The sequence below is a fragment of the Oncorhynchus nerka genome, linkage group LG7, assembly GCF_034236695.1.
Source record: "Oncorhynchus nerka isolate Pitt River linkage group LG7, Oner_Uvic_2.0, whole genome shotgun sequence".
NCBI lineage: Eukaryota > Metazoa > Chordata > Actinopteri > Salmoniformes > Salmonidae > Oncorhynchus > Oncorhynchus nerka.
Genome location: NC_088402.1, coordinates 46,578,469 through 46,604,484, shown reverse-complemented (window position 1 = coordinate 46,604,484; position 26,016 = coordinate 46,578,469). Strand labels below are relative to the sequence as shown.

The 26,016-nt window shown below is 41.8% G+C and overlaps 1 protein-coding gene across 1 annotated transcript in view; it reads right to left on the bottom strand.

Annotated features, from left to right (window-relative positions):
• Positions 1 to 26,016, bottom strand: part of LOC115131809 (sodium/hydrogen exchanger 3-like) — a 62,979-nt gene that overhangs the window by 21,639 nt on the left and 15,324 nt on the right. The window contains exons 4-8 of the mRNA XM_029663816.2: positions 25,866 to 25,944; positions 25,042 to 25,219; positions 3,703 to 3,923; positions 2,013 to 2,215; positions 1,779 to 1,868 (exon numbers count right to left, since the gene is read on the bottom strand). Coding sequence (XP_029519676.1) covers positions 1,779 to 1,868; positions 2,013 to 2,215; positions 3,703 to 3,923; positions 25,042 to 25,219; positions 25,866 to 25,944 — 771 coding nt within the window. The remainder of the gene's footprint in view (positions 1 to 1,778; positions 1,869 to 2,012; positions 2,216 to 3,702; positions 3,924 to 25,041; positions 25,220 to 25,865; positions 25,945 to 26,016) is intronic.

The window sequence follows — 26,016 nt, the reverse complement described above, 5'->3', positions numbered from 1 at the left end:
TTATAAAAGAAGGGTTTAGCTACTGACACTCAGCCCTTGATGGACATCCTTCATCTTCCAGAACCCTTCACCTCTGTACACCTATCCCCCTTGCCACTAACTGCTGTTATTTTTGACATGTGCATTACTGGACACAGGTTCCACAGTGACCCTTAACCAACTGGGGCTTAACCTTTATCTCCGTAACTGTAGAAAGAGCTCCTATACTGGGACGCTGTGAAGTCTTGATGCAGGTGGGTGACTGAGGCTGAGGCAAAGCTTGACTTCCAGACAAATAACATTATGTTCCAACATGATAAACCCATCCTCCTTTTCAGTGAGTCTGCCTTCCCCAGTACGAGCAAACCAACCGTGCCAACTGACAAGCCCTAGCCTTCAGTGGGAAGCCCCCTTTGCAGAGTGCATGTTTCCCCTATCCAATGATAGCCACCACCATGGAGCCCCATGAGGAACTACAGTTCCCACCTACACCAGTTCTACAGGCGGCAAGTGTCACCACAGACGCAGAATCAGCAGCAGTCGCCACTGTCAAAGCCATGTGGGAGCGACAACAAGTCTGGGACCTACTTTACACATTCCGGCACAGCTTTCCTGTCACCCTTAATGATGTAGATCGAACCCACTTGGTGCAGCACACCATTGACACAGGCAACACACGCCCCATCTGTCAATGCGCCAGATGGATGCCCTATGCTCATAGAACAGATAGCATCTACTGACACCAACGAACCTTGATAAGCCTCCTCGTAGTCATGGTCCCCAAAAAGGATGGAACCTATAGGTTCTCTGCTGACTATCGCCAACTTAGCGACAAGATTGTGAAAGACACCTATCCACTGCCTCGGAGAGACAGATGCCTTGATTATGTTGATGGCTCAGCTTGATTCTCCTCCCTGGATTTACGGAGCGGATACTGGCAGGTACCTCTGGCACCCGAAGACAAACCAAAGACATTGTTTATGGAGTAGGTTCTCAAAGGTGTGCCCGGAACAATGTTTGGTGTATTTCAATGACCTACTGGTGCGTGGGACAAGGTCTGAGACGTTGTTGGAAAACGTTAAGGAAGTTCTGGGCCAAATCCAAAGAGCTGGGCTGAGTGCATTTTCATGCAGAAAGAGGTTACCTACCTCGGGCGCAGAGTCAGCCAGGCAGGCGTCATGACAAAGTCGTTTTTTCTGATATCCAAATGTTAGTCAATACTCTCTTTGAGTGGGGGATGGACCAACAGACAGCCTGAAGAAAGCTTTGTGTCAGGACCCTGACGCAAATGAGCTGGTATCCATGTAAAATACTTGGGTTGCATTAGAAGGTTGGACTAATTAAATTTTCTTTGTTTATATATATGTTTGTTGTATGTTGTGTCACCACTCTTTCCTAGAGACCTCCTGGGCTAGCTGTTCTTAGGAGGGAGCTGTTTGATTCGAAAGCAGAGTATGCATTCTCATGCCAATTACCACCAGTTGCTTATCCTATAAGAGTATTATACCACGAGTGCGCTATCTCACACTGTTTCTTCACGAGTGTACTAGCTTACAACGAGTATATCATCACGAGTGCGCTTTATTTAAAGTCCAAATGAATCTTGCCCTGCTACTAATTTATTTGTGTTCTCCCCTGACAGGTCTGTCATTCATTTGACAGACCTGTGATTGAAAAAGTGTGTAGTACAGTTTACAAAAGTAGAAACATTACTTGGGGGATTTATTACAGAGATATAAGGTTTGTTGTCTGATTCTTTGGGATTGATGAACAACAAAGACTTCTGATCAGATAGTTACCCTATTCTGTATTTTTTCTGCTAGTGTGCGTTCTGACACTGCTGCTCTCTTCACTTTCAGCCAGGTGACCAGTGGTTTCATGGTTATTCCCTGCAACAAATAAGGAGAAAATATAGTAAACCGGTAGCAAATGAACACATACCAGTCTGTTCAAGACATATAGTGTATGAAAGAAAACTACAAATGGTGAAATATGTATGGACTGACGTTTGACATTTAAATGAGCTATTTTACCTGCAACATGACAGTGAAGTACACCACTATGAGGGTGGTGCTGATCATCAGTTTCTTCTCCTTGTACTTATTCTCGTCCAGCAGGAGCACAAGGCCATAGGCTACGGCCCCACGTAGGCCACCGTAGCCCATCACTAGTTGATCAATAAAGTCCAAGGGAACCAGTCGGTACTGGTTCAGAATCCAGGTCAGTAAAAAGACCCCTGTGATATAAATACACACAGAGATAGGCAGTATTTCTGTTACATGTTCAGTGCCTAGTGAAAGTCTACACCCCCCTTGCAGTCTTCACATTTTGCTGCCATAAAATTACTTCTAAAAAGGGATTAAATTAGAGTGTTTCCATACAGATCTATACAACCTACTTCACATTTTCAAAGTGAAATAAAATGATACATATTTTTCCTAATTAATTCAATTTAAATAAAAAAATGAAGACGTCTTGATTGCGTATGTCTTCACACCTCAGAGTTATGCCACGTTCACATGCTATCAGAGTTATCGGAATTACAAGTGGTAAACTCAATAGAAAATGTTATTACCAGATTTGCAGAGTGTGATGTTTGACCTTTTCAACCAAAAGATAACATCCATTTTTTGACAATGACAACCTTATCAATAGGAGTAATGTAGCTACTCTGACCATATTGTCAATATTAAAGAGATTATCTGGTACTTTTGTTTACTTTTCAGCCAGTAGTTCTGAAAGTAGCACTCACGAGTCAAAAGTTATCCTCAAAAATTGCGGACTGCGCCACATATGTCCAGATATCTGCACCACATCATTTCTCTTTCACTCTTGCTTCCATAGCAACTAACAGTCTTCATCAAATAAAGTTGTAAAAAAACAAACACTTCAAAGTCATGGCAAGTAAAACGATTATCGTTACTGAGAAAATTATTGTAGTTTTATTTTGTATTTTTAGAATATAAAGATACCTAAATGACTGTATTTGGGGCCTCCCGAGTGACGGCGTGGTCTAAGGCACTGCATCGCAGTGCTAGAGGCGTTACTAAAGACCTGGATTCATTCCCAGGCTGTGCTGCAACCGGTACTCCCATAGGACGGTGCACAATTGGCCCAGCGTCGGCCCGGGTTAGGAGAGGGTTTGGCTGGGAAGGCTTTACTTGGCTCATCGCGCTCTAGTGATTCCTTGTGGCAGGTCGTGTGCCTGCAGGCTGACCCCGGTCACCAGTTGAACCTGTGTTTCCTCTGACACATTGGTGCGGCTGGCTTCCAGGTTAAGCTGGCGGGTGATGAGGAGTGCGGTTAGGAGGGTTATGTTTCGGAGAATATATGACTTCGCCTCTCCTGAGCCAGTTGGGGAGTTGCAGTGATGAGACAAGATCGAAATTGGGGAGAATATATATATAATAAAATGCATGAATTTAATCTAGATACAATACTATACAAAAGTACTCGGGTATTTCGTATTTGAAACAAGCTATTTTTAGATGCATCTTTTTCCAATCTCTGCATACACACACATCGTGTCAGTGCTGGTAATGTGAAGCCTTCAATGAGAATTATTGTGTATAATATTGAACTACACACACAGGGATTGCAAGTTGGCAATTGCCTAAACTTCCAAACTACGATATTGTTCATCCTATAGAGATTGAGCGAAATAGAATCTCCATTGATTCCCCCTCTCACAAAATCATACTAAAGATTATGACCCAAACTCACCTATGAACCTGAACACAAAGATGAAGAGGAGTGTGAGGAGGATAAAGGCTGTGTTCCACACCCATATAGACGGATCTATGGCCGAGATGCCGAGGAAGACAAAGATGATGGTCTCTGAGCCATTTGCGAACACCTTCATTGTGGATCGTACCGTGCTGACCGACCTCTCGTCCATGTTGGCATTGATATACTTCTGACAGCAGACCCCACAGAATGTACACCTATGGCACAGCAAGAAAAGGGTCATGTCACTTAGAACATATCTAAAATGCAGTAGGTACTGTATATAATGGTAAATAGAGAGCTCTGACATAGTTGACCTCAAGGGTCAAGTAATATTTTTTATTATCCTCTTGAGGACCCTCGAGGTCCTCCTTAACGACCCGCTGTCGTGGGCTGCTCAGCTTCTCATTCTGTCTTGCTTCAGCAGGTTGGTTCAGCATAGGTACAATCTGCTGGAAGCTTCAAAGTTGCAAGAGAAATGGGGAGGGACGGTTTTTTGCCTGGCCTCTGTACCCAGGTAAATGAGGCCAAATTGTTGACAAAAATCATATTAATGAATCCATATATAATAGATCAATAACTTATTTCCATACATATACATATATTTCATATCAATATTGATATAATCCAACTCATATTAGAAGCAAGTGGACTGGTTCATGATAATTGACTATTCCCCCCTGACAGAGTTCCCTTTGTCTTTTCACGAGAGTGGCGCGTGTAACTTGTTGTTGGCCAATCACAAGTCATCAAAGTGGCAATAGGCTACAGTCATGGAGCCTCAGTGTGTGGTAAAAGTTAGGAGATATCTAATCAATAGAAGATTGAATTAAAATGACGGAATTAAAAGTTAAAGGAGAAGGATAGGTTACAATGACCAAGAGCCAATAGGTAGGCTGCTATGTAATATTCTGAATGGAGTTGTTGTTATTTGTAACTGTAGGACAAGAAAGCGCATGCAGCTTCAATTAGCCTTCCTATCTATATAGCTAGCTTAACTAGCATCTCCCAATATGCTGCAGTCAAGACAGGTACTACATACTCCTATTGGATGATAAATAACCAACCTATGGCAGCTATCATTCAACTATAGCGCGAGTCGGCTTGGTTGGTAGCTGTTTATCGTCTCTCCCTCCCTCCTCCCACCCTGCTCCCTGTGTTACTCGTGCACAGCAGTAGCACAGCCCCTCCCCCGCCTGCTGAGTGGTCGGCTGGACACATTACATTTTTAACAATGCTCATCCGCGGTGGAGTTTAGTTTCATAATATTATCATATATCCCAGCTGCCTGACGTAGTTTTGAAGTAGTCACGAAAAAACAAGCCTTATTTTAGGGCATTTTTCACCCTGCCAGCTCATGTTAGTTCTATTGAACAATGTGGCACCAACTTGCCTTCCGAACGTTCTAATCCAAGTTTATTGTACTATGTCACAATTCCTGCTTTGCTATTGTTGGCAATGGAGACCTGCTCACATTGTTTATGGTTAAAATGTAAACAACAACAAATTACTCATGGAACTCTGAGGTCGTCCCATTGTTTACTATTGGGAAATATAGGTATGTCTGTCTATTTTGGCAAATATCTTGCAATGTGTATATTTCGGTTTTTAAAAATTGGACACCATTTTAATCATGAGAATATCCTCTTTCTAATTATGTAAGGGCAGTGTATTTCGTTGTCATCAAACGCTAGCCCCGAAATACCTTTTGCCCTTGGAACGCTGAGCTCCCCCCATTGTTTTCCTATGGAGAAGCATGTTGGTATATTTCGCCAAATATCTCGCAATGTGTATATTTCGATTTTTTCAATTCGGACACCATTTCAATAATGAGAATCTCCTCTCTTGAATTATGTAAGGCTGGGCAGTGTATCTCGTTGTCATCAAACACTAGACCAGAAACAGTCAGAAGTTGACATTTTTTTCCTACTTCCTAGCTATGCAGACATAAGCACACTTGGCACCATCGAGGTGCGGATGTTAACTTTCTACACAAGTTGTTCATTTTCAGTTTCGTCCTAAGAACAGATTGTAGTGGTAAAATAAAAAGGGATACATTTTTTGGTGCCATTTAGGCGAAATGGAATTCTAAGCATCACTCCAGTCAAAACAACCCTGGAGAACGTTCCATTCCATTCTTTTGCTATGGGCTCGCGCAAGTGTTCCAGCTTAGCCAACATTATTTTGCCATTTTCAGCCTTGGGTGAATTTTGACTCATTCTATTGTCCAGCCTATAAGTGGCAACTCGCTCTCCTTTTTCTTCTTCTTCGTGTGGTTTTCCAGTAGACGAAAGATTTTGTTGCGTATTGCTGCCTTTAACAGTTCAGAAAGTCGATTGCAAAAAAGGTAAATAGTAAACACCTCTCTCCCTCCTCTCGCTTGCACTTTATCACCCCCGGTTAATAAAGTTAAAGCTTAAAAATATACTTTTCTGCTGCTTCTCTCACTCAAATCGGACTGGGTCTGATCAGGTCTATTTGGAATGGGTGTAGTTGTCCTCGGGTCCGTTCGGAACCGGTCCCTTTATTTAAAAAATGTATCTATGCATATTGGGTCTGGGTAGGAAAGCACCAGGTCCATTTCAGAACAGGTCCTTTTTGGACCCATGAAGACCTCTAATGTGTAGTCCATGTATCTGATGTTGTCTGGCCAAAAATAATATGGCATGTCATATAGCATCAGATACATGGGCTACATACAGTAAGACAGAAGGGGTGTTTAGCTCGCTCTGATGCTTTCTCCAGTGAGATTGTTTTAGCCACTTGTGAATTGAAGGAAAGTTGGCTGGTGCACAGTGCACTGTTGAGATGCTGGAATTATTTTTTGGATGAACGTGTGAAGGTAACCAACTTTTTGAAGTGAATTTTTTGACAATCGGATGGAAACATCAAGACTCATTGTGTTCATGGCATATTAAAAAATAAAAATGTTTATATTGCATGTCATTACTATAAAACTGATTTAAAACAGGGTTAGGGTTAGGGTCACTAAGTCTGGGTGCAGTCCAGCCCTGGATAGAACGTTTGAAGTGGATGTTCTGCTATTTAATGGTCCTCTGGAGTGTCATCCTTCTCTCCTTGGCCTGTCGGAATCCCGGTAGGCTTTGAGGGGAGCAAGGCTTCAGTTGGAAGGTTTCTAGGTTCATGAGACTATGGTTGGCAGTCATACTACTCCTAAGCGCAGGAAACACATAGGATGATATCTGATGGACTCTACGAATGGGTGAGGGATGTCCTAAGGAATTTAGGTTTAACTGGAGCGATGTGCAGTCCCTGGGTACTCAGCTTAAAGTCAAGGAGTTTAGTACCTTCAATCTCATTTTAAATGGGTATACCAAGGTCAAGAGGGTGTCCCGCAAAAGCATCAGGAATTTCAATGGCGGTATCATGTCTATCTGAGTCTAAGTAGTACTTTGCGACATCACCTAGGTGTACTATATCTCCTTCTAGTTTGATTTGGGAGGGGCAGCTTAGTGACAGTGTCATGACGCTCATATGTGACTATGACGTGGCTGGCCGGGGTGCTGACGAAACACGAATTGCCAGCTATCTCAACCTGCATGGCTGTTACGTCATCCTCAGCGGACACCACAGCTTGACATCGTTCATCCTCAGAAAACGGCTTAAGGCCGCACAGACAATCTGCCTTATCTCGGATGAAGGGTTTACCGGGACACATGATTAGATTTGGGGTCAGATACAGGTCAGGATTACTCTCTAGGTAATCAACCAAAGGATGGGTGTGGAACTTCATATACGGTTAAGGATTGGCCCCCTTTTTTCAATTTTCGCCTAAAATGACATACCCAAATCTAACTGCCTGTAGCTCAGGCCCTGAAGCAAGGATATGCATTTTTTTGGTACCATTTGAAAGGAAACACTTTGTGGAAATGTGAAAGGAATGTAGGAGAATATAACACATTAGATCTGGTAAAAGATAATACAAAGAAAAAAACAACTATTTCTATTGTAATTTTTTTTGTACCATCATCTTTGAAATGCAAGAGAAAGGCCATGATGTATTATTCCAGTCCAGGTGCAATTTAGATACTGGCCACTAGATGGCAGCAGTGTATGTGCAAAGTTTTAGGCTGATCCAATGAATCATTGTATTTCTGTTCAAAATGTTGAATCAAGACTGCCCAAATGAGCCTAATTTATGTATTAATAACTTTTCATGTTCATAACTGTGCACTCTCCTCAAAAAATAGCATGGTATTATTTCACTGTAATAGCTACTGTGTATCGGACAGTGCAGTTAGATTAACAAGAATTTAAGCTTTCTGACAATATCAGATATGTCTATGTCCTAGCTCAACCGTCCCGCAGGGGACCCACCAATCCTGAATAAGTTTTAAATATGACTTCACAGAATCTTTCTTGAAAGCCATTCAGGTAAAACCAGGATACCACGAGGACCCTAGAACTGGGCCCTCTTTCCAAGGGAATATACACCCAGTGCATAGGAAGAGGATCATTTAAAAAACATTATTCCAAGATAACATGCAGAGATCACTCAGATCATTCGTGATCATACACAAAGAGTATGACAATACGATGTCACCCCATGAGCTAAGAGACCTCGCCAATGAGGTGTGGCATGATGGATTTATCTCTGTTAAGAACATCACAGTGCTGAACAGTCGGACGACCCACATCGGCATAGGAAAAGACAGAAATCTCCTAACTAAAAGTCAGGACACTGGTGCTCATCAGATGCCAGGCATACAGGACCACGCCAGTACCTAGGTGAGCAGCTGCTTACAACTCACATTAATATATTTCTTAATTCAATGACACTTAGTGTTAGCCTAGCATCCTTAAGCACGGCCGCCTTTTTCACAATCTGGAAAAATGCATTATGTGTATCAGACTGTACAGTAAGTGATGAAATCTCCCCATTGAAGTTTCCATCCTTGTCTGTTTGGGCACTTGGCTTGGAAAATGAGCTGCCAATTTAAGCAGTCTGTGTGTCTAGGTACCACCACAATTTTTGCTTTTGTTTTTGTTTGAACCATGAAATATGGCATTATCATGTTCCTGATTGTCTCTGTCATGACTGTCCTGTGACTGTCCTGTGAGGATCCAAATAGGTCAAATCAGGTTTGCAATGACTGCCTTCAACCAGACCCTATCTCACACGCAGGGGGGTGGGGGGCTGGTGGGGGTTAACAACTCACGTCCTGTTGTAAATCAAACCGAAAAGATTCAATTCTCCCTCTCCAAATTCACACTAGGAATGTGCCTTTGTTTCAAGAAGCTTTTCCTGCCGAAACTCTAACACGTTCAAAAGCGAATACTGGAACAAGTTTTCTAACATAGAACGTGGGGAATGTTGTTTTGGTTGCTATTTTGTGATGTCATAAAAAATAAATATTAAGGAAATACTGTAACTTGGAAAGTATACCCACTACATGTACAACGTTTCCATCCTATGCGTTGTGCATGAAATATGAAAAAGGGATGTAATTTGAGAAACTATAAGAAACAATTGTTTCTATAATTGTGCACAGTAAGTAGTCACCGAAACAATTGTTTCATATAGTTTCTCAAATTACATCCCTCTCTTAACAAAAACACTCCAATAATTTTTCATATTTCATGCACAACGCATAGGATGGAAACCCCTCCCTCTTGGGACGCGAACCGGCCGAGACATGGGCGCTGGGCAAGCCAGCTGGGGCGTGAAAGCCGGCAGGAGCGTGAAAGCCTGACGATCCGGCTGAGGCAAGAGGCCTGTCGATCCCGCAGCCGAAGGGGAAGGGAAGCCCGATGATCCAATGGAGTGTGACGTGGGATGGGAAGCCACCTAGCCAGGAACACCTCTCGAGCCAGCCAGGGCGTGGAAGCCCGACGGGCTGGCTTAGGCACCCATCGGCGAAGGGATCCACCCCGATGTCACCAACAAAACAAAAAACAAAAACTCCTGGACCAGCAGGGCGAACAAGAACTGAGGCCCGATGTGGGATGGGCGCCATCCGAGCCAACCGGGGCAAGGAAACCTCTTGAGGCAGCTAGGGCGTGGAACCCCGACGAGCTGGCTAGGCACCCCTGGTTCCATCGGTGGCGATCCGCTGCCACCATACCAACCGGAACGCCAGTACTCCCCGATGCTTCGTATGATGGCTGCTGCATTCTGTCACGCGGATTGACGCTGGAGAGACGAAGCAGGAACGGGGAGTAAACATTTAACTTCTTATGGCTGGGGGCAGTATTGAGTAGCTTGGATGAATAAGGTGCCCAGAGGAAACTGCCTGATACTCAGTCCCACTTCAGAAACTGCCTGATACTCAGTCCCACTTCAGAGTGTTTTATATCCAAATATACTAATAATATGCATACATTATTAAACACTCTGAAGTTTCTAAAACTGTTTGAATGATGTCTGTGAGTATAACAAAACTCACATGGGAGGCAAAAACCTGAGAAGAAATCTGAGGTTGGTCATTTTCAACTCATTCCCGATTGAAGATACAGTGGGATATTGGTCATGTTGCACTTCCTAAGGCTTCCGCTAGATGTCAACAATCTTTAGAAACTTGTTTGAGGCTTCCACTGTAAAGGAGGGGCACATAAGGGCTCTTTGAGTCAGTGGTCTGGCAGAGTGCCACGAGCTTATGACGCTCGTTCATGTGAGAGGTAGCTCACGTTCCATTGCTTTTCGACAGACAAAGGAATTCTCCGGTTGGAACATTTTTGAAGATTTATGATAAATACATCCTAAAGATTGATTCTATTCATCGTTTGACATGTTTCTATAGACTGTAATGGAACTTTTTGACATTTTGTCTGCTCCTAGTGAACGTGCTTCGTGAGTCTGGATTTGGTTACAAAACGCACTAACAAAAGTAGCTATGGACATAAATGATGGACATTATCGAACAAAACAAACATTTATTGTGGAACGGGGCTTCCTGGGAGTGCATTCTGATGAAGATCATCAAAGGAAAGTAAATATTTATAATGCTATTTCTGACTTCTGTTGACTGCACAATATTGTTTGGTCTCTGAGCGCCGTACTCAGATTATTGCATGGTTTGCTTTTTCCGTAAAGCCTTTTTGAAATCTGACACAGTGGTTACGTTAAGGAGAAGTGTATCTAAAGGTCCATACATAACACTTGTATTTTCATCAACATTTATTATGAGAATTTCTGTAAATTGATGTGGCTCTCTGTAAAATCACCAGATGTTTTTGGAACTACTGAACATAACGCGCCAATGTATACTGAGATTTTTTTTATATAAATATGAACTTTATCGAACAAAACATACATGTATTGTGTAACAAGTCCTATGAGTGTCATCTGATGAAGATCATCAAAGGTTAGTGATTGATTCTATCTCTATTTCTGATTTTTGTGACTTTGGCTGGAAAAATGGCTGTGTTTTTGTTTAACTCGGCTCTGACCTAACATAATCATTTGTGGTGCTTTCGCCGTAAAGCCTATTTGAAATCGGACACTGTGGTGGGATTAACAAGAAGTGTATCTTTAAAATGGTGTGAAATACTTCTATGTTTGAGGAATGTTAATTATGGGATTTCTGTTGTTTTGAATTTGGAGCCCTGCACTTTCACTGGCTGTTGGCATATCGATCCCGTTAGCGGGATCTCAGCCCTAAAACGTTTTAATAAACAACTGACATAGACAAGACAGGAATAGCATCAGAAACAAATTCAAAGACAAAAACAATACAATGCAGCAGCCGGGAACAGAGCTGGGGAACTGACAAATATAGGGGAGGAAATAAACAGGAGATAAGTCCAATAACGTTGATGCGAGTGACGAGGAAAGGCAAGTGTCAATGATGGATGGCAGGAGTGCATGATGCAGGGTAATCTGGCGCCCGCAAGCGCCAGGGGGGAGAGCGGGAGCAGACATGACAGATAGTATATGTGATGTTAACAAAGAGGTCTACTTTCTTGGGGACCTGAATAGTGTCTGGTTTTCATAAAGCTGTCCCCTCAAGATGAAGCTTCTCACTGTATCACCGCCTGGTACGGCAACTGCTCCGCCCTCAACCGTAAGGCTCTCCAGAGGGTAGTGAGGTCTGCACAACGCATCACCGGGGGCAAACTACCTGCCCTCCAGGACACCTACACCACCCGATGTTACAGGAAGGCCATAAAGATCATCAAGGACATCAACCACCCGAACCACTGCCTGTTCACCCCGCTATCATCCAGAAGGCGAGGTCAGTACAGGTGCATCAAAGCTGGGACCGAGAGACTGAAAAACAGCTTCTATCTCAAGGCCATCAGACTGTTAAACAGCCACCACTAACATTGAGTGGCTGCTGCCAACACACTGTCATTGACACTGACCCAACTCCAGCCACTTTAATAATGGGAATTGATGGGAAATGATGTAAATATATCACTAGCCACTTTAAACAATGCTACCTTATATAATGTTACTTACCCTACATTATTAATCTCATATGCATATGTATATACTGTACTCTAGATCATCGACTGCATTCTTATGTCACTAGCCACTTTAACTATGCCACTTTGTTTACTTTGTCTACATACTCATCTCATATGTATATACTGTACTCGATACCATCTACTGTATGCTGCTCTGTACCATCACTCATTCATATATCCTTATGTACATATTCCTTATCCCCTTACACTGTGTATAAGACAGTAGTTTTGGAATTGTTAGTTAGATTACTTGTTGGTTATCACTGCATTGTCGGAACTAGAAGCACAAGCATTTCGCTACACTCGCATTAACATCTGCTAACCATGTGTATGTGACAAATAAAATTTGATTTGATTTGATTTGAATGAACCTATCAGGGTGTTTACAAAAACTACAGGAACAAGACAATCCACATGTATTGATCACATCTTTACTAATACTGTAGAACTTTGTTCTAAAGCTGTATCCGTACCCATTGGATGCAGTGATCACAATATAGTGTATATCTAGGAAAGCCAAAGTTCCAAAAGCAGCGCCTAAAATAGTGCATAAGAGATCATCCAAAATATTTAGCTATGACTCTTATGTGGATGATGTTAAAAAATATTTGTCAGACTGATGTGATTAATAAGGAGGATCCCGATGTTGTACTTGATTCATTTACGAAATAGCTTCTTCCAATTAATGATAAACATGCACCTGAAACTGACTTTTAGAACAATTAAGGCTACATGGATTGATGAGGATTTGAAAAACTGTATGGTTGTAAGAGATGGGGCAAAAGGAGTGGCTAATAAGTCTGGCTGCACATCTGACTGGCTGACTTAATGCAAAATGAGAAATTATGTGACTAAACTCAACAAAAATAAGAAGAAACTGTATTATGAAGCCAAGCTCAATGATATAAAGATTTATGGAAAAAATACTTTAAATGAGTACTTTAAATAAAATTATGGGCAGAAAGACAAATTCAACTCTAACTTTCATCGAATCAGATCGCATATTCATTACAAAACCATTTGATGTTGCCAATTATTTTAATGATTACTTCATTTGCAAAGTGGACAAACTTAGGCAGGAAATGCTAACAATGAACAGTGAGCCATCGTACGCATAAAATAACTAATAATACATTTGAATTTTGTAAAGTTACTGTGGGAGAGGTGGTAAAAGGATTGTTATCGATCAATAATGACAAACCTCCTAGCATTGATCATTTAGATGGAAAGCTACCGAGGATGGTAGCTGACTATATAGCCAATCCTATATCTGTCAAAACTTTAATCTGAGCCTAGAGGAAAGTTGTCCTCAGGACTGGAGGGAAGCCAAAGTCATTCCGCTACCCAAGAGTGGTAAAGCAGACTTATCAGCTTTCTACCAGCTCTTAGCAAATTGTTGGAGAAAAATGTGTTTGTAATTGGTCAATGCTATTTCTCTGTAAATAAATTAACAGACTTTCAGCATGCTTATAGAGCAGGGCACTCAACATGTCACAAATGACGCATGATTGGTTGAAATAAATAGAAAATAAGAAGATTGTGGGAGCTGTACTGTTAGATTTCAATGCAGCCTTTGATATTATTGACCATAGCCTGTTGTTGAGAGAACTTATGTGTTATGGCTTTTCAACTTCTGCCATATCCTGAATTCAGAACTATCCATCTAATAGAACTTAGAGGGATTTCTTTAATGGAAGCTTCTCCAATGTCAAACATGTAGTAGTGGTGTACTGCAGGGCAGGGCAGCACTCTAGGCACTGTACTATTTTCACCAATGACCTGCCACTGGCATTAAACAAAGCATGTTGGTCTATGTATGCTGAGAATTCAATAATTTACGCATCAGCAACCACAGCTAATGAAGTCACTGGAACCTTTAACAAAGAGTTGCAGTCTTTTTTGGAATGGGTGACCAGTAATAAACTGGTCCTGAACATCTATAAAACTAAAACTAAATCATTCCCTAAGTTCTAGACCTCAGCTGAATCTGGTAATGAAAGGTGTGGCTGTTGAACAAGCCGAGGATAATAAATTACTTGGTGTAACCTTAGATTGTAAACTGTCATGGTCAAAACCATATAGAGTCAATGGTTGTAAAGATGGGGAGAGGTCTGTCCGTAGTAAAGAGATGCTCTGCTTTTTTGACACCACACTCCACAAAGCAAGTCCTGCAAGCTCTAGTTTGATCTTATCCTGATTATTGTTCAGTCATATGGTCAAGTACAGAAAAGAAAGATCTAGTTAAGCTGCAGCTTGCCCAGAACAGAGCGTCACGTCTTGCTCTTCATTGCAATTAGAGTGTGAATATTAATACTATGTATGCCAGTCTCTCTTGGCTGAGAGTTGAGGAAAGACTGACTGCGTGTTGGAAATTCCAAATTGTTTGCATAGTCAAATTATACACAGCACTGACACACACACTTACCCCACCAGACATGCCACCAGGGGTCTTTTAACAATCCCCAGTTCCACAACAAATTCAAGGAAACATACAGTATTATACAGAGCCATGACTGCATGGAACTCCCTTCCATTTTATATAGCATAAGTGAACAGCAAACCTGGTTTCAAAAATCAAATAAAGCAGCACTTCACGGCACAACGCCTCTCTCCAATGCGACCTACTTGTTGAGTGTATGTACTGCGTGTGTAACTGATAGATGTACACACACACTACATGTTAATGTATTTTTTTTGTCTGCAGTGTCTTTTTCGTTATGTGTCGGACACCAGTAAGACTAGCTGTCGCCATTGGCATCAGCTAATGGGGATCCTAATAAATCAAATCAAAGGTGGGAGGGAGTTCCCCTATTAATGGAATTATCAGCTCAAAGTCATGGAAAGAGCTGACAATCAAAGCAGTTCGCAAGGATATGCGGATGTCTGTCTCTTGGAGGTTTTGTACCAGAAGGTACATAACACGGTTGTTTATTTCAAGCAAGGGATATCCGCATACTGTTATACCCAAGTCATGGAACTTGAGATGGTTGAAAGAAGGCTTGTGAACCATTGAGTGATTGACCTAGTTTTAGATTCGGTCTGAGTGGGACTCCCAGTGTTTTCGCATGAATGACAGATTCCCATTAATTCATGACTTGAGGAATTGTTAGACTGGAGCGCATGCGTTGAAGATCAAAAGAGCAATCATGTCCACAGCTGCTTGGGAGCACAGTACGTTGTTTACTGTGTCTAGCTGTGCCCCTAATCGCACTAGTATGTCTGCACCAATGTAAACGGAGTGGGTCAGGTGTGGCACAACAAGCATGTAGTGTTTAAACTCCTTTTGTGAAGTTTGAGTTTTATGGCACACACTCTTGTTGCTGTGGAAACAGCTTATGGGGTGATGGCAAGATGGAGTCTATGGTTGTTTTGTGCCAGAGGAATTTAATCATAAAGAATCATTCAATGATTTACTGATGGACGATTTCTCTGACCACAGTGCCATTATCACGTCAATTTTCCCTCTATTTGTACCCCATTTACAACACGTGGGCAAGTAAAGCTTAGATTTAGGTTGTTCTAAAGCACATAGGAACGTTTCTCTTTCCCCAAGGCATTTGGTGGTAGGCCAGTTCTGATCTGGCATGGAGGATAGCTTAGGCAACTGATCTGTATGGGTTTGAGTCTTGCAAGTGGGTGCCACCAGATTCCCATAGCTCTTCTGCCATGTAAAGACCTGCATCGCCGGAGTGGTTAGCAGTTTTGTCTGCCTTAACCACATCACAGTGTACGCCCTGGAGGTCATGTGGTGTCATGATATCAGGATCTCTGACTTGAGCCCACAATTGATTTCGGCTTCAGTCAATTAGTGGGGCCAACCTGTACAGTAGGTTTTGCCAAACTAGCAGCTATTTAATCTCTAACTTAGAGCCAAGGACAGGATGTACCACTTCATTTCCCCAAAGGTCATTTCAATCCAGACTTTGTTGTGTGATCGGAGACTTGTCTTGAGTGGAGCTTGTTATGTTAAAGTCACACCTCTCTAATCTAAGCCACCTACCCTGGGATTCAGCCATCCTCTGGAGGTTGCTGAATAAGGTCTGTGACATGAGGCTGATTTCAGCCCCCGTATCTAATAATGCTTCACACCTCATTATACCTTCAAGGGTGATAGGCACATAAATGCCCATAACATTACCTTTCCTTGTTAGAGCTCAGAACTGTCTGAGGGGTGGTTGGTTCATGTCAACGTTTAGGATTGAGGGGTTGTCTCTTGGATGAAAGCCTTTCTTTTGGTTATTGGTTGGCACTGTATTCCCTGGGCACTGGGTTCCGAGACCAGTATCTGGGTGGTTACTTTAGAAACCAGTCCCTGGGTGGTTGGTTGGTTTGGTTTCCACTCCATGGGTGTTTGGTTCTGAGCCCAGTCCATATCTCCATCAGTGTTTAGGATGTGCTTTGACCCTTTGATTTGGTCCCTATTTTGTTTGGTATTCTAGTATCTTGAGTTTCTGTCTTAGTTCTGATTGGAGTGAGTTGGGTGAGATCTTTGCTGTGGAGTTTCTTCCCTTTAAACTGAAGCAAGGAGGTTGTTTCGAGGAGAAACACTTATGGGCTTAGTGTGCGTAAGTTTTGTCTGTCTGGCTTTTCCATGTTTCATGGGCAAGGTCTCGGAATGCATGCGGTGACAACATTACTTTGTAAGTATTCTGTACTTTCAGACTGTTTCCGTGTTTCATGTCTGTACGCTACTCATGTTTATTGTTTTGTTCCATTAAATTCACTCCTTGTACCTTCTTCATGACTCCCAGTGTTCACGTTACAGAATAACGCCTCACCAAAGGGAAGCAACAGGGATCGTTTTTGCTTTTTTACTGGTGATGTCGGGTCTAAGAGTGGCTGCCGAAGCAACCGGGGATGCCTCAGCTAGCTCATCAGGCTTCCATGCCTCAGCTGGCTCGTCGGGATCCCATGCCTCAGCTGGCTCGACAGGTTCTCAAGCCTTGGTTGGCTCGTAAGGCTTCCATTGCCGAAGCTACCAGGGATGGCTGAGCTAGCTCGTCAGGCTTCCATGCCTCAGCTGGCTCATCGGGATCCCATGCCAAAGCCGGTTCGACAGGTTCCCAAGCCTCAGCCGGTTCCACTGGTTCACGCACCTTAGCTGGCTCTACAGGTTCCCGTGTCTCAGCTGGCTCTGCAGGGTCCCGCGCCTCAGCAGAAGCGATCGGCCCGTTCCTGGTTCTCGGAACCGTCCCTCTGTTGGCATCCTGCAGCTGGAGCCATGCGTCAGGGTGGAGGTAATGTCACGTCTACTCCCACTCCTCCTCTCTGGTGGTCGTTGTGGCCAGTTCTTATTATTACAGCCATCTGCCATCATCGTTACACGCACCTGCCCTTAATGACACTCACCTGGACTCCATCACCTTCCTGATTACCTCCACTATATCTGTCACTCCCCTTGGTTCTTTCCTCAGGAGTTATTTACTCTGTTTCTGTGTTTCATGTCTGTACACTATTCGTGTTTCTTGTTTTGTTCCATGTTCGTTTATTTATTAAATTCACTCCCTGTACCTGCTTCCCGACTCCCAGCGTACACGTTACAGTTATCTAATAACATTCAGGTTTTCAGCCACAGGGTCTGGTTCCCGATCCCCGTAGAATGCTTTCTTAAGACGGTTCTGATAATTTTTAGGGCTTTCTAGTCGTGTTTGTCTCACGGTAGATGCCTGCAGAAGATTTGTAATGGCATCAATGCGTTTCGCCCATTCTGCGATCATTGCATATACCCGCGTACGTTTTTGTCACTTCAGGTGGAAACTCTGCCATGACCTTGTGGATGTCTAAACCAGTTGTTTTCCAGGGTAACATCTTTGATGTTGTCATAAATGTTTAACATTGAGTTCAATCCTTTGATATAATCATTCACAGTGAGTTTGTTTCTCTAAGGACATAATTTTTGCATAGATCTATACCAGGTATTCCCAAACAGGGTTAAGCGCAATGCCGTCGGGGTATGCCAAATAAAATGTGATTCGCATTAAAAATGATATATTCCAGAAAAAAAATCTTCACATTTTTATTGATATTTTCCAGCAGGCTTTACATTTGGTTGAATTTTTTTCTCTCGCCTAAGTAGCCTCGTTTCACTGCCAAAAATAAAATTAAACAATCTAGTGTTCAGCAAAATAACAACACAATGTCAAATACAGGTAGTCAAATAATTAATATCCAATCACATTAACCGTTACTCTCTCGTGGGAATTTCACTAACGGTCCGTATCTAGCCAAACATAGCTGTTGCTCATGTTGGTATCTATACTAATGGCGCAAAAGCCATGACAGGGAGACATAGTCGAGTGGTAAGCAGTTGCTCCTGATGCCACTTGGGTACAATGCAGTATCCACCGAGAGGGTCTTGCTGCCAAGGGAATGCCTGACAGCTTGATAGACGTTTTGGACACTACAGTGAAAATGGTTAACTTTGTTAACTCTCGTGTATTTTCTGCATTATGCAATGATATGGGCAGCGACCGTGTAACACTTTTACAACATACAGAAGTGCGCTGGTTATCAAGGCGTGCGTATTGACAAAAAAAATGGACTTGAGAGACGAGCTTAAAGTTTTTTTTTAATGACCATAATTTTCACTTGTCTGACCGCTTGCATGATGACGGGTTTCTCACATGACTGGACATATCTGGGTGATGTTTTTTCTCGTCTAAATGATCTGAATCTAGAATTACAGGGACTCACCGCAACTATATTCAATATGGGGGACAAAATTGAGGCTATGATTAAGAAGTTGGAGCTCTTCTCTGTCTGAATTAACAAGGACAACAAACAGGTCTTTCCATCTTTGTATGATTTTTTTGTGTGCAAATGAACTCAAGCTTACGGACAATGTCAAAAGTGATATAGCGAAGCACCTGAGTGAGTTGGGTGCGCAATTACGCAGGTACTTTCCCGAAACAGATGGCACAAACAACTGGATTCGTTATCCCTTTCATGCCCTGCCTCCAGTCCACTTACCGATATTTGAACAAGAGAGCCTCATCGAAATTGCAACAAGTGGTTCTGTGAAAATGTCATTTAATCAGAAGCCACTGCCAGATTTCTGGATTGGGCTGCGCTCAGAGTACCCTGCCTTGGATAATCACACTGTTAAGACACTGATTTCCTTTGCAACCACTGTACCTATGTGAGAGTGAATTCTCTGCCCTCACTAGCATGAAAACTAAATACAGGCACAGACTGTGTGTGGGAAATGATTTAAGACTGAGATTCTCTCCAATACAACCCAACATTGCAGAGTTATGTGCATCCTTTCAAGCACACCCTTCTCATTAACCTGTGGTGAGTTATTCACAATTTTCGATTAACAAATACGGTTTTATATGTAAGATGGTTAAATAAACAGCAAAATTATTATTTGTGCCCTGGTCGCTAAGAGCTCTTTGTCACTTCCCACGAACTGGGTTGTGACAAAAACTCACACTCATTCTTATGTTTAATAAATGTATCGTATAGTGTGTGTGTGTGGCAGGCATACAATGATGGCAAAAAACAACATTTGAGAGTGCACTGACCCTGGTGCTAAAGGGGGTACGCAGCTGGAGGTTGAATTTTTGAAGGGGTACGGGACTATAAAAAGTTTGGGAACCACTGATCTATACTCCTCGTTCAGTTGGTTTAGCATTATTTGGTAGGCTCATGGTTCCTCCTTACTGGTTGAGCGACGCTTCTTAGGGACTGGGTTTTTCCCTTCAGAGTCAGTATCGCTGTTGTGTGGAGAAGTGTGGAGATTTGTCATTGATGTACCCTTTCCTTTCTCTGGGCTCACCATTACCTGGGTAGGTATTGTCGCCCATAGCATGCCCGTCAACGTTTCCTGTGGGTATGAGAGGTTCCTGTGAGGTGACAATTAGGTCAATGGTCAGTTGGCTTTGTTTTAAGTTGGATGTCCGGGATTTGTATACCCAGTTTTGTTGCTCGCCTTTGGCCTGTTCATACTTATTCTGTAAAACCACGATTTTCTCATGCAGCCTGTAGGCTTCCCTTTTCCATTGAGCACTGTTTGCTTCAATCTTTTGTAACTCCCTTGAGAGTCTTTCTGCTTTCTTATTGGATTTTAGGGTAAAGTTTTGCTCCAATTCCAATGTCCCTTCAGTTTCCTGGGGAGTGAGCATTATGGCCATAAGTTATTGTACTTTACGACCCAGAGAGTCCAGATGCATGTGCTTCTTTCGACTCGGCCAAAAATGCTATTTGTGCAGTGAGTTCCTCCTTAGCTCTCTGTGCGTCAGTCTTTCAGTCCTGCCATCCAGTTGTCTAGTCATGTCTTTGTGCTCCTCCTCTAACTAGTACCGAGTTCTGTAAGGTATCATGTTCTTGTTTGAGTGTGTAATTTTCTTTCTTTGTTTGCTGGGCTTGAGCCATTAGTTCATCCAGCTAAGTGCAGAGTGTCTTTGGATCCTTTGAACTCTTTATTCTGCAATTGGGCTAGTAGTAGTTCACCTTTCTCGATAACTGCTTATTACTTGGCTAGTTTCTCATCCTCTGGCCCCATCTACTTCCTTTAGGGCTATCCTAAATAGGGCAGAGACATTTAACACTATACTATGTGGTTAAATGATGGTCTGGTCTGAAGCGCCTGTGATGATATCCTGTGCGGTCTGATTGATTTAATTAATTCTTCTAGTGTTTCCACATAACTTGGATTTGCCGTAGAGGTAAAATCTGCTACAATGGCTTCAGTGGCAGTCAAGTTATCCATGCTTACTTAGAGATGACAATGTTAGACTATAGGGGACTAGGGAAGAGCTTACAGTTATCTAGGGTACAGGTTGTTAATGTGTGACAATAGAATTTGAGCGGTTTCTCCTTTACTGCTACTCACTTCCAAGGGAACCAAAAGGGTTTTACACCACAGGGAACCAGATTGTCATTTTATTTCGCTTTGATCCCAGTTGGACGAAGACGCCGACCCGGAACTGTTTGAACAGGGACCCGAGAGATTGAACTACAATGGAATTGAGCTACAATGGTCTAGGATGGTTAAGGGGCAGCTCTCAGGTAACTGTTGGGGGATCTTGGATAGTTGGTGGCCTGGCAGTTGGGAGCTTGGGCCGGTGGCCAATAGGTCGCTGGTTCAGATCCCCATTTTGACTTGATGGGAGATCTGTCGACATGCTCTTGGGCGGGACGCTTGACCCTGGCTGCTCCTGTGGTTTGCTTTGGATGGGAGTCTGTTAAATAACTGAATATAATGTAAATGTTGAACGGCTTCACTGTAGGTAGATCAACAATAATGATCAATAAAAAACATCAACAAAAAATATCACTGTCTCTGAGATTTCAAATCCGACTTGTCATTAAAAGAAGTCTTACAGAACCTTCAGATTATAATTGTGACACCTGCGGTTTATGACACCTACTTGCTAAGAAAGTTTCCCATTGACTTAAATGATAGGTGTGGCCCCGTTTACTGTAGTTTGGACACACCTACTCATTCAAGGGTTTTTCCTTTATTTTTGCTATTTTTGACATTGTGGAATAATAGTGAAGACGTCAAAATGATGAAATAACACATATGGAATCATGTAGTAGGGTCAAAGACGAGAAGTGTAAATTTGGTGTCCGAAGGCCATTCATTTAACATAAAAAGATAAATATGTATAAATATAATATTAAATCACTCTTAAACTCTTACCCTTCTTTTGACCCAGAAATATTTGTGTCGCAAACTATTACATGAAGGGAGTTATTGAGCTCTAAAGCGTCAAAATGTCCTTCAGAGTAACTGTCCAGGTTATAATTATAATGACAAAAGTGTTTTTTTAATTCATCCTAAAAATATAAATGAACACCCATGGCATAATTGTATTAGCGTTTGCGCCGTCAAAAAATCTAACAAATTAATCTGGTGATGAACTTAACTATAGTATCTACTGAAGGAAACTATTTTGAGCAGCCTCCTGAACAACTTGTACAAGTACAACATGAACCTGCACCTCCAGAGATGGAGCAACCATATGAGTCCTTGAAAAATACTATTGCTTCTACTAATAATAGTCCACAGGATCATTATTGTTATTTCTGAAGGAATCACATTTAATCAATATTTGTGGGCCGTAGTGATATGTGTCATTAAGGGTAACAAAATATTGGCATACAGTATAACACCAGTATTTTATATTAAAATACAATAACTTTGTTTTGTTGACTCAAGAGACAAAAACAAATGTCAAAGGCTGAAGTGAAAGATATTTGCTTAGATTTTAGATTTTCTTTCAGTAAGGCAGGAAGTTTAGTTGTACCTGTGGCACATCAAATATGTGGTATTCAAAATAAAATGTCATTTCTCTCTGGGTAGTTATATTTCTGCCAGTCTAAGCATGGTATAACCTTGTGATTGTGAAAAATGGGCCGAAAATTACTATATTTTTATTACCACTTAGTGTGATACTGAATGACATTTTACTAGGGTACATTCATATGAATCACAATCAAAGTTAATTATTGGCTTTATTGTTGAATATAACTCAAATAAGGGCATAGGTGACACTCAAATTAACATTAAAAAAAGTATTTTAGGAAATTGTAATTGCTGTTTTATTTTTTTGCTACTTTGAAAACCTTATACGTCTTTGACCCAGTAACCAAAAAAGTGTTAAACAAAGATTCTTCAAAGTAGCCACCCTTTGCCTTGATGACAGCTTTGCACACTCTTGGCAATCCATTCAAATCATATTTTTATTCAATACATATTTTATATTCCATAATTAATTACCCAAATAATTAGACATTATAATAATGAGGCAGGAGAGAAATAGTTCTCGTTAAAATGTTCTTGTTAACAAAAACATCACTGTACTCTGAGAAATGAACCAGACTTTAGCATCCTCACACGGGCATCACCATAATGTAGCGTTATGGTGATGCCCGTGTGAGGATGCTAAAGTCTGGTTCATTTCTCAGAGTACAGTGATGTTTTTGTTAACAAGAACATTTTAACGAGAACTATTTCTCTCCTGCCTCAGGCCGCCGCGCATGACTTTCCTCCCTTCTCCCTCCCTTCTGTAAATTCTATGGGCTGTTACAACTTCTTGCATTGTTGTTCATCTCTAGATGTGGGCATAATATATTATTTTTTATAATGGAGACATTACTGGATGTTAAAGTTTAATGAATAGCATTAAGAAGTGTTTGAAGTTTTGTTTTTTAATGTTGATTAGTGTGCTTTCTGCATGAAATAGTTTGGTTATAAGGCCGGAACTTTCATTTCTTACTCTTCCACATACTGGTGAGTCATCCTCATATGTTACATTACAAAGATGCCTCAAGGGAAGTAAAAGGCATTTGGATTTGAATCAAAAGTATATTATATTACCCTAAAAACAGGTGCGTAATCTGCAATCTTTATTGTGAGAGCCATTGTGACATTAAAAATCCAATATTGGTGTTTGGCCACCACTCATTGAGATCGAGGGGATCAATAAGCAAGGGGCGCTTTCCAGTTACCAACTACGCTGATGTCCGGGCAGCAGAAGGATTTTGGTCGGCTGTGGCTATTATTCGAGCCACGCTTTTATTGTTCAGGTCGAATGGACAGTGAGGGCGAGGCTAGGTGCTGAGGCTCCTTGCCTGATTGGCTGAAACATTCCGTGGTCCCGCTTAGCAGGAGGTGCACCCAGCCCCAGGGAGCAGAGTTCCTTTCATTAGGGAATTTAATATTGTTCCATTATTGATGGATAAATCCTTTTTACAACTGGGAAAGGTGGGTCATTGTTCAGGGCATAATGTTCCCTACATAATGATACAAAACATGACCTGCTCTCTTTGAAATAGAAGTTATTCACAAAGTGTAGAATACACAATATAATTTAGCATTTCTACAGCACACAATGATCACAGCATGCATCAGTACACTTCTTGCCTCCCAGCCTAGATCCTTATGTAATGATTTCTCCCACAAAGCAAGGTTTTTGGTGTTAACAATAATGTTTTCCTGATTCCATTTGAATGGTCTGGATTCTGTCCTTTTAGAGCAGGGCAAACCATTTGGCGGGCCCCTGCTATTACTGTGTCACCCTGTCTTGGATAGAACGTGTGAAGTGGATGTTCTGCCATGTAATGGCCCTCTGGACTGTTATCTTGTAAAGGCATCAGCATACTTCAGTCAGCTTCACACGAACCATGAGCTTGATTACTCCCTTAAAAGACCTTCGTCTTAAAAAAAAAAAAATGATGATAGCACTGTTTGTCCATTTTGAGATGCCATAACCACCCTCAAAACAGTCCGAATTAATACAAGGTAACTCAAGAAATCTGTCATTAATTTGGACCTTTTTGCCAAGGGGATCTTAGTTACGCAATTTTACACCTAAGATGTTTGGTGCAGCATTTCTCAATGAAAAAATGTGCATGAAATCGAGTCATCTCTCGTTGAATGACACCCAATACTTTATTGAAGAATCCCTACTGTTGACCAATCACCAAAAAAGGTGCATAGACTATGGCTACCGACTTCGGTCAAATTGGTGTGACCGAATAGCCAAAAAGTCCAAAACAAACAATAAAGTCACAAAATGTTATCATAATATATGCACAAACTCTTCCAAACTGTTTCGTCTGGGAAGCATGCAGAAGCCTTAATCCAAAGTGCATTGGGAATGGGGGAAAAGATTTGCTGGGTAGTGTCACGTCTTTTCATCTCTACCGTTGTAGATGTGTGGGTATGGTCTGCCAACTGCCAGGCATTTGGAATTGGCCTGGTCTTTAGTCAGCCGACTTCCCTACAATAACTCCTTTTTTTCTAAGAGTGTACTAAGTAACTGAAACACATATCTAAAAACTAAGGCAAAGTAAGTGGAAATATCATGTTAAGGGGTGTTCCACTGAAAATCTAACAGAAAGGGTATACAGTAAATGGCCTAATAAATCAACATAACAGTCAGAAAGACTTACGACAGGATAGCGGATAGGGAGAGCATCTCGGCTGTGAGGTAAGAGAGGTAGCCCAGGACGAAGATGAAGCCTGGCTCGATAATCTGGATGTTCTTGGTGCATCTGGTTAGGAGCGAGATCAGCAGAGCAAAGACGACACCAACCAGGGAGCCTCCAACCGCCACCACGAAGAATGAGACTACACAGAGCAGAGGAGGAAGAGAGGAAGGTGATAAAAGAAAGAGGAGGAGGAAGAAGAAGAGAGTCAGAAGGACATATAGGGGCAAACAGGGAACAAAGTAAGTAATTATTAAATGAATACATAAAATGTTGGTTAGACCAGGGGTATGCAACTCTGTTCCTGGAAAGCCTCAGGTAATGCAGGACTTTTTCCCAACTAGATACCCCACCTGACCAACTGAGCCTATTTATCAGTTCAGTGATTGCCTAAATTTAACATACCTGGTCTTCCAGGTCGATTAAATAAAAAACGCTCTCCAGGTCCAGGGTTCCCTACCCCTGGGTTAGACAGATTACATACTCTATTGCTTGTTGCATTACCTTTACAGTTTGCTTAAAGATGGCACAATAAGCTGTACCTATTGACTATCTGACAGGGCTCTATTTGTTGGCCTGAGAATCAAACACTGGCACCTTATTCCTTACATAGCGCAGATAAGTGCAATATATAAGGAAGTTGGAAAAAATGCATGCACTCACTACTGTAAGTTGTTCTGGATAAGAGTGTCTCCTAAATGACTAAAATGTCAAATGTAAAATAATTGCAATATATAAGGAATAGAGTGCAATTTTGGACGTAGCCATGGTGTGGCGCTCTTACTCACTTATGCCTTTGATGATCTCTACAGCGTCGATTTGTGCCCCTCCAAGCGACACAAATGCATCAAACACATTGAACAGCACCTGAGGGAGCATGGAAATAAAGATCACTAAGGAGTTGGGGGGGTTAAGCAACCAAATAAATTGAACATTACA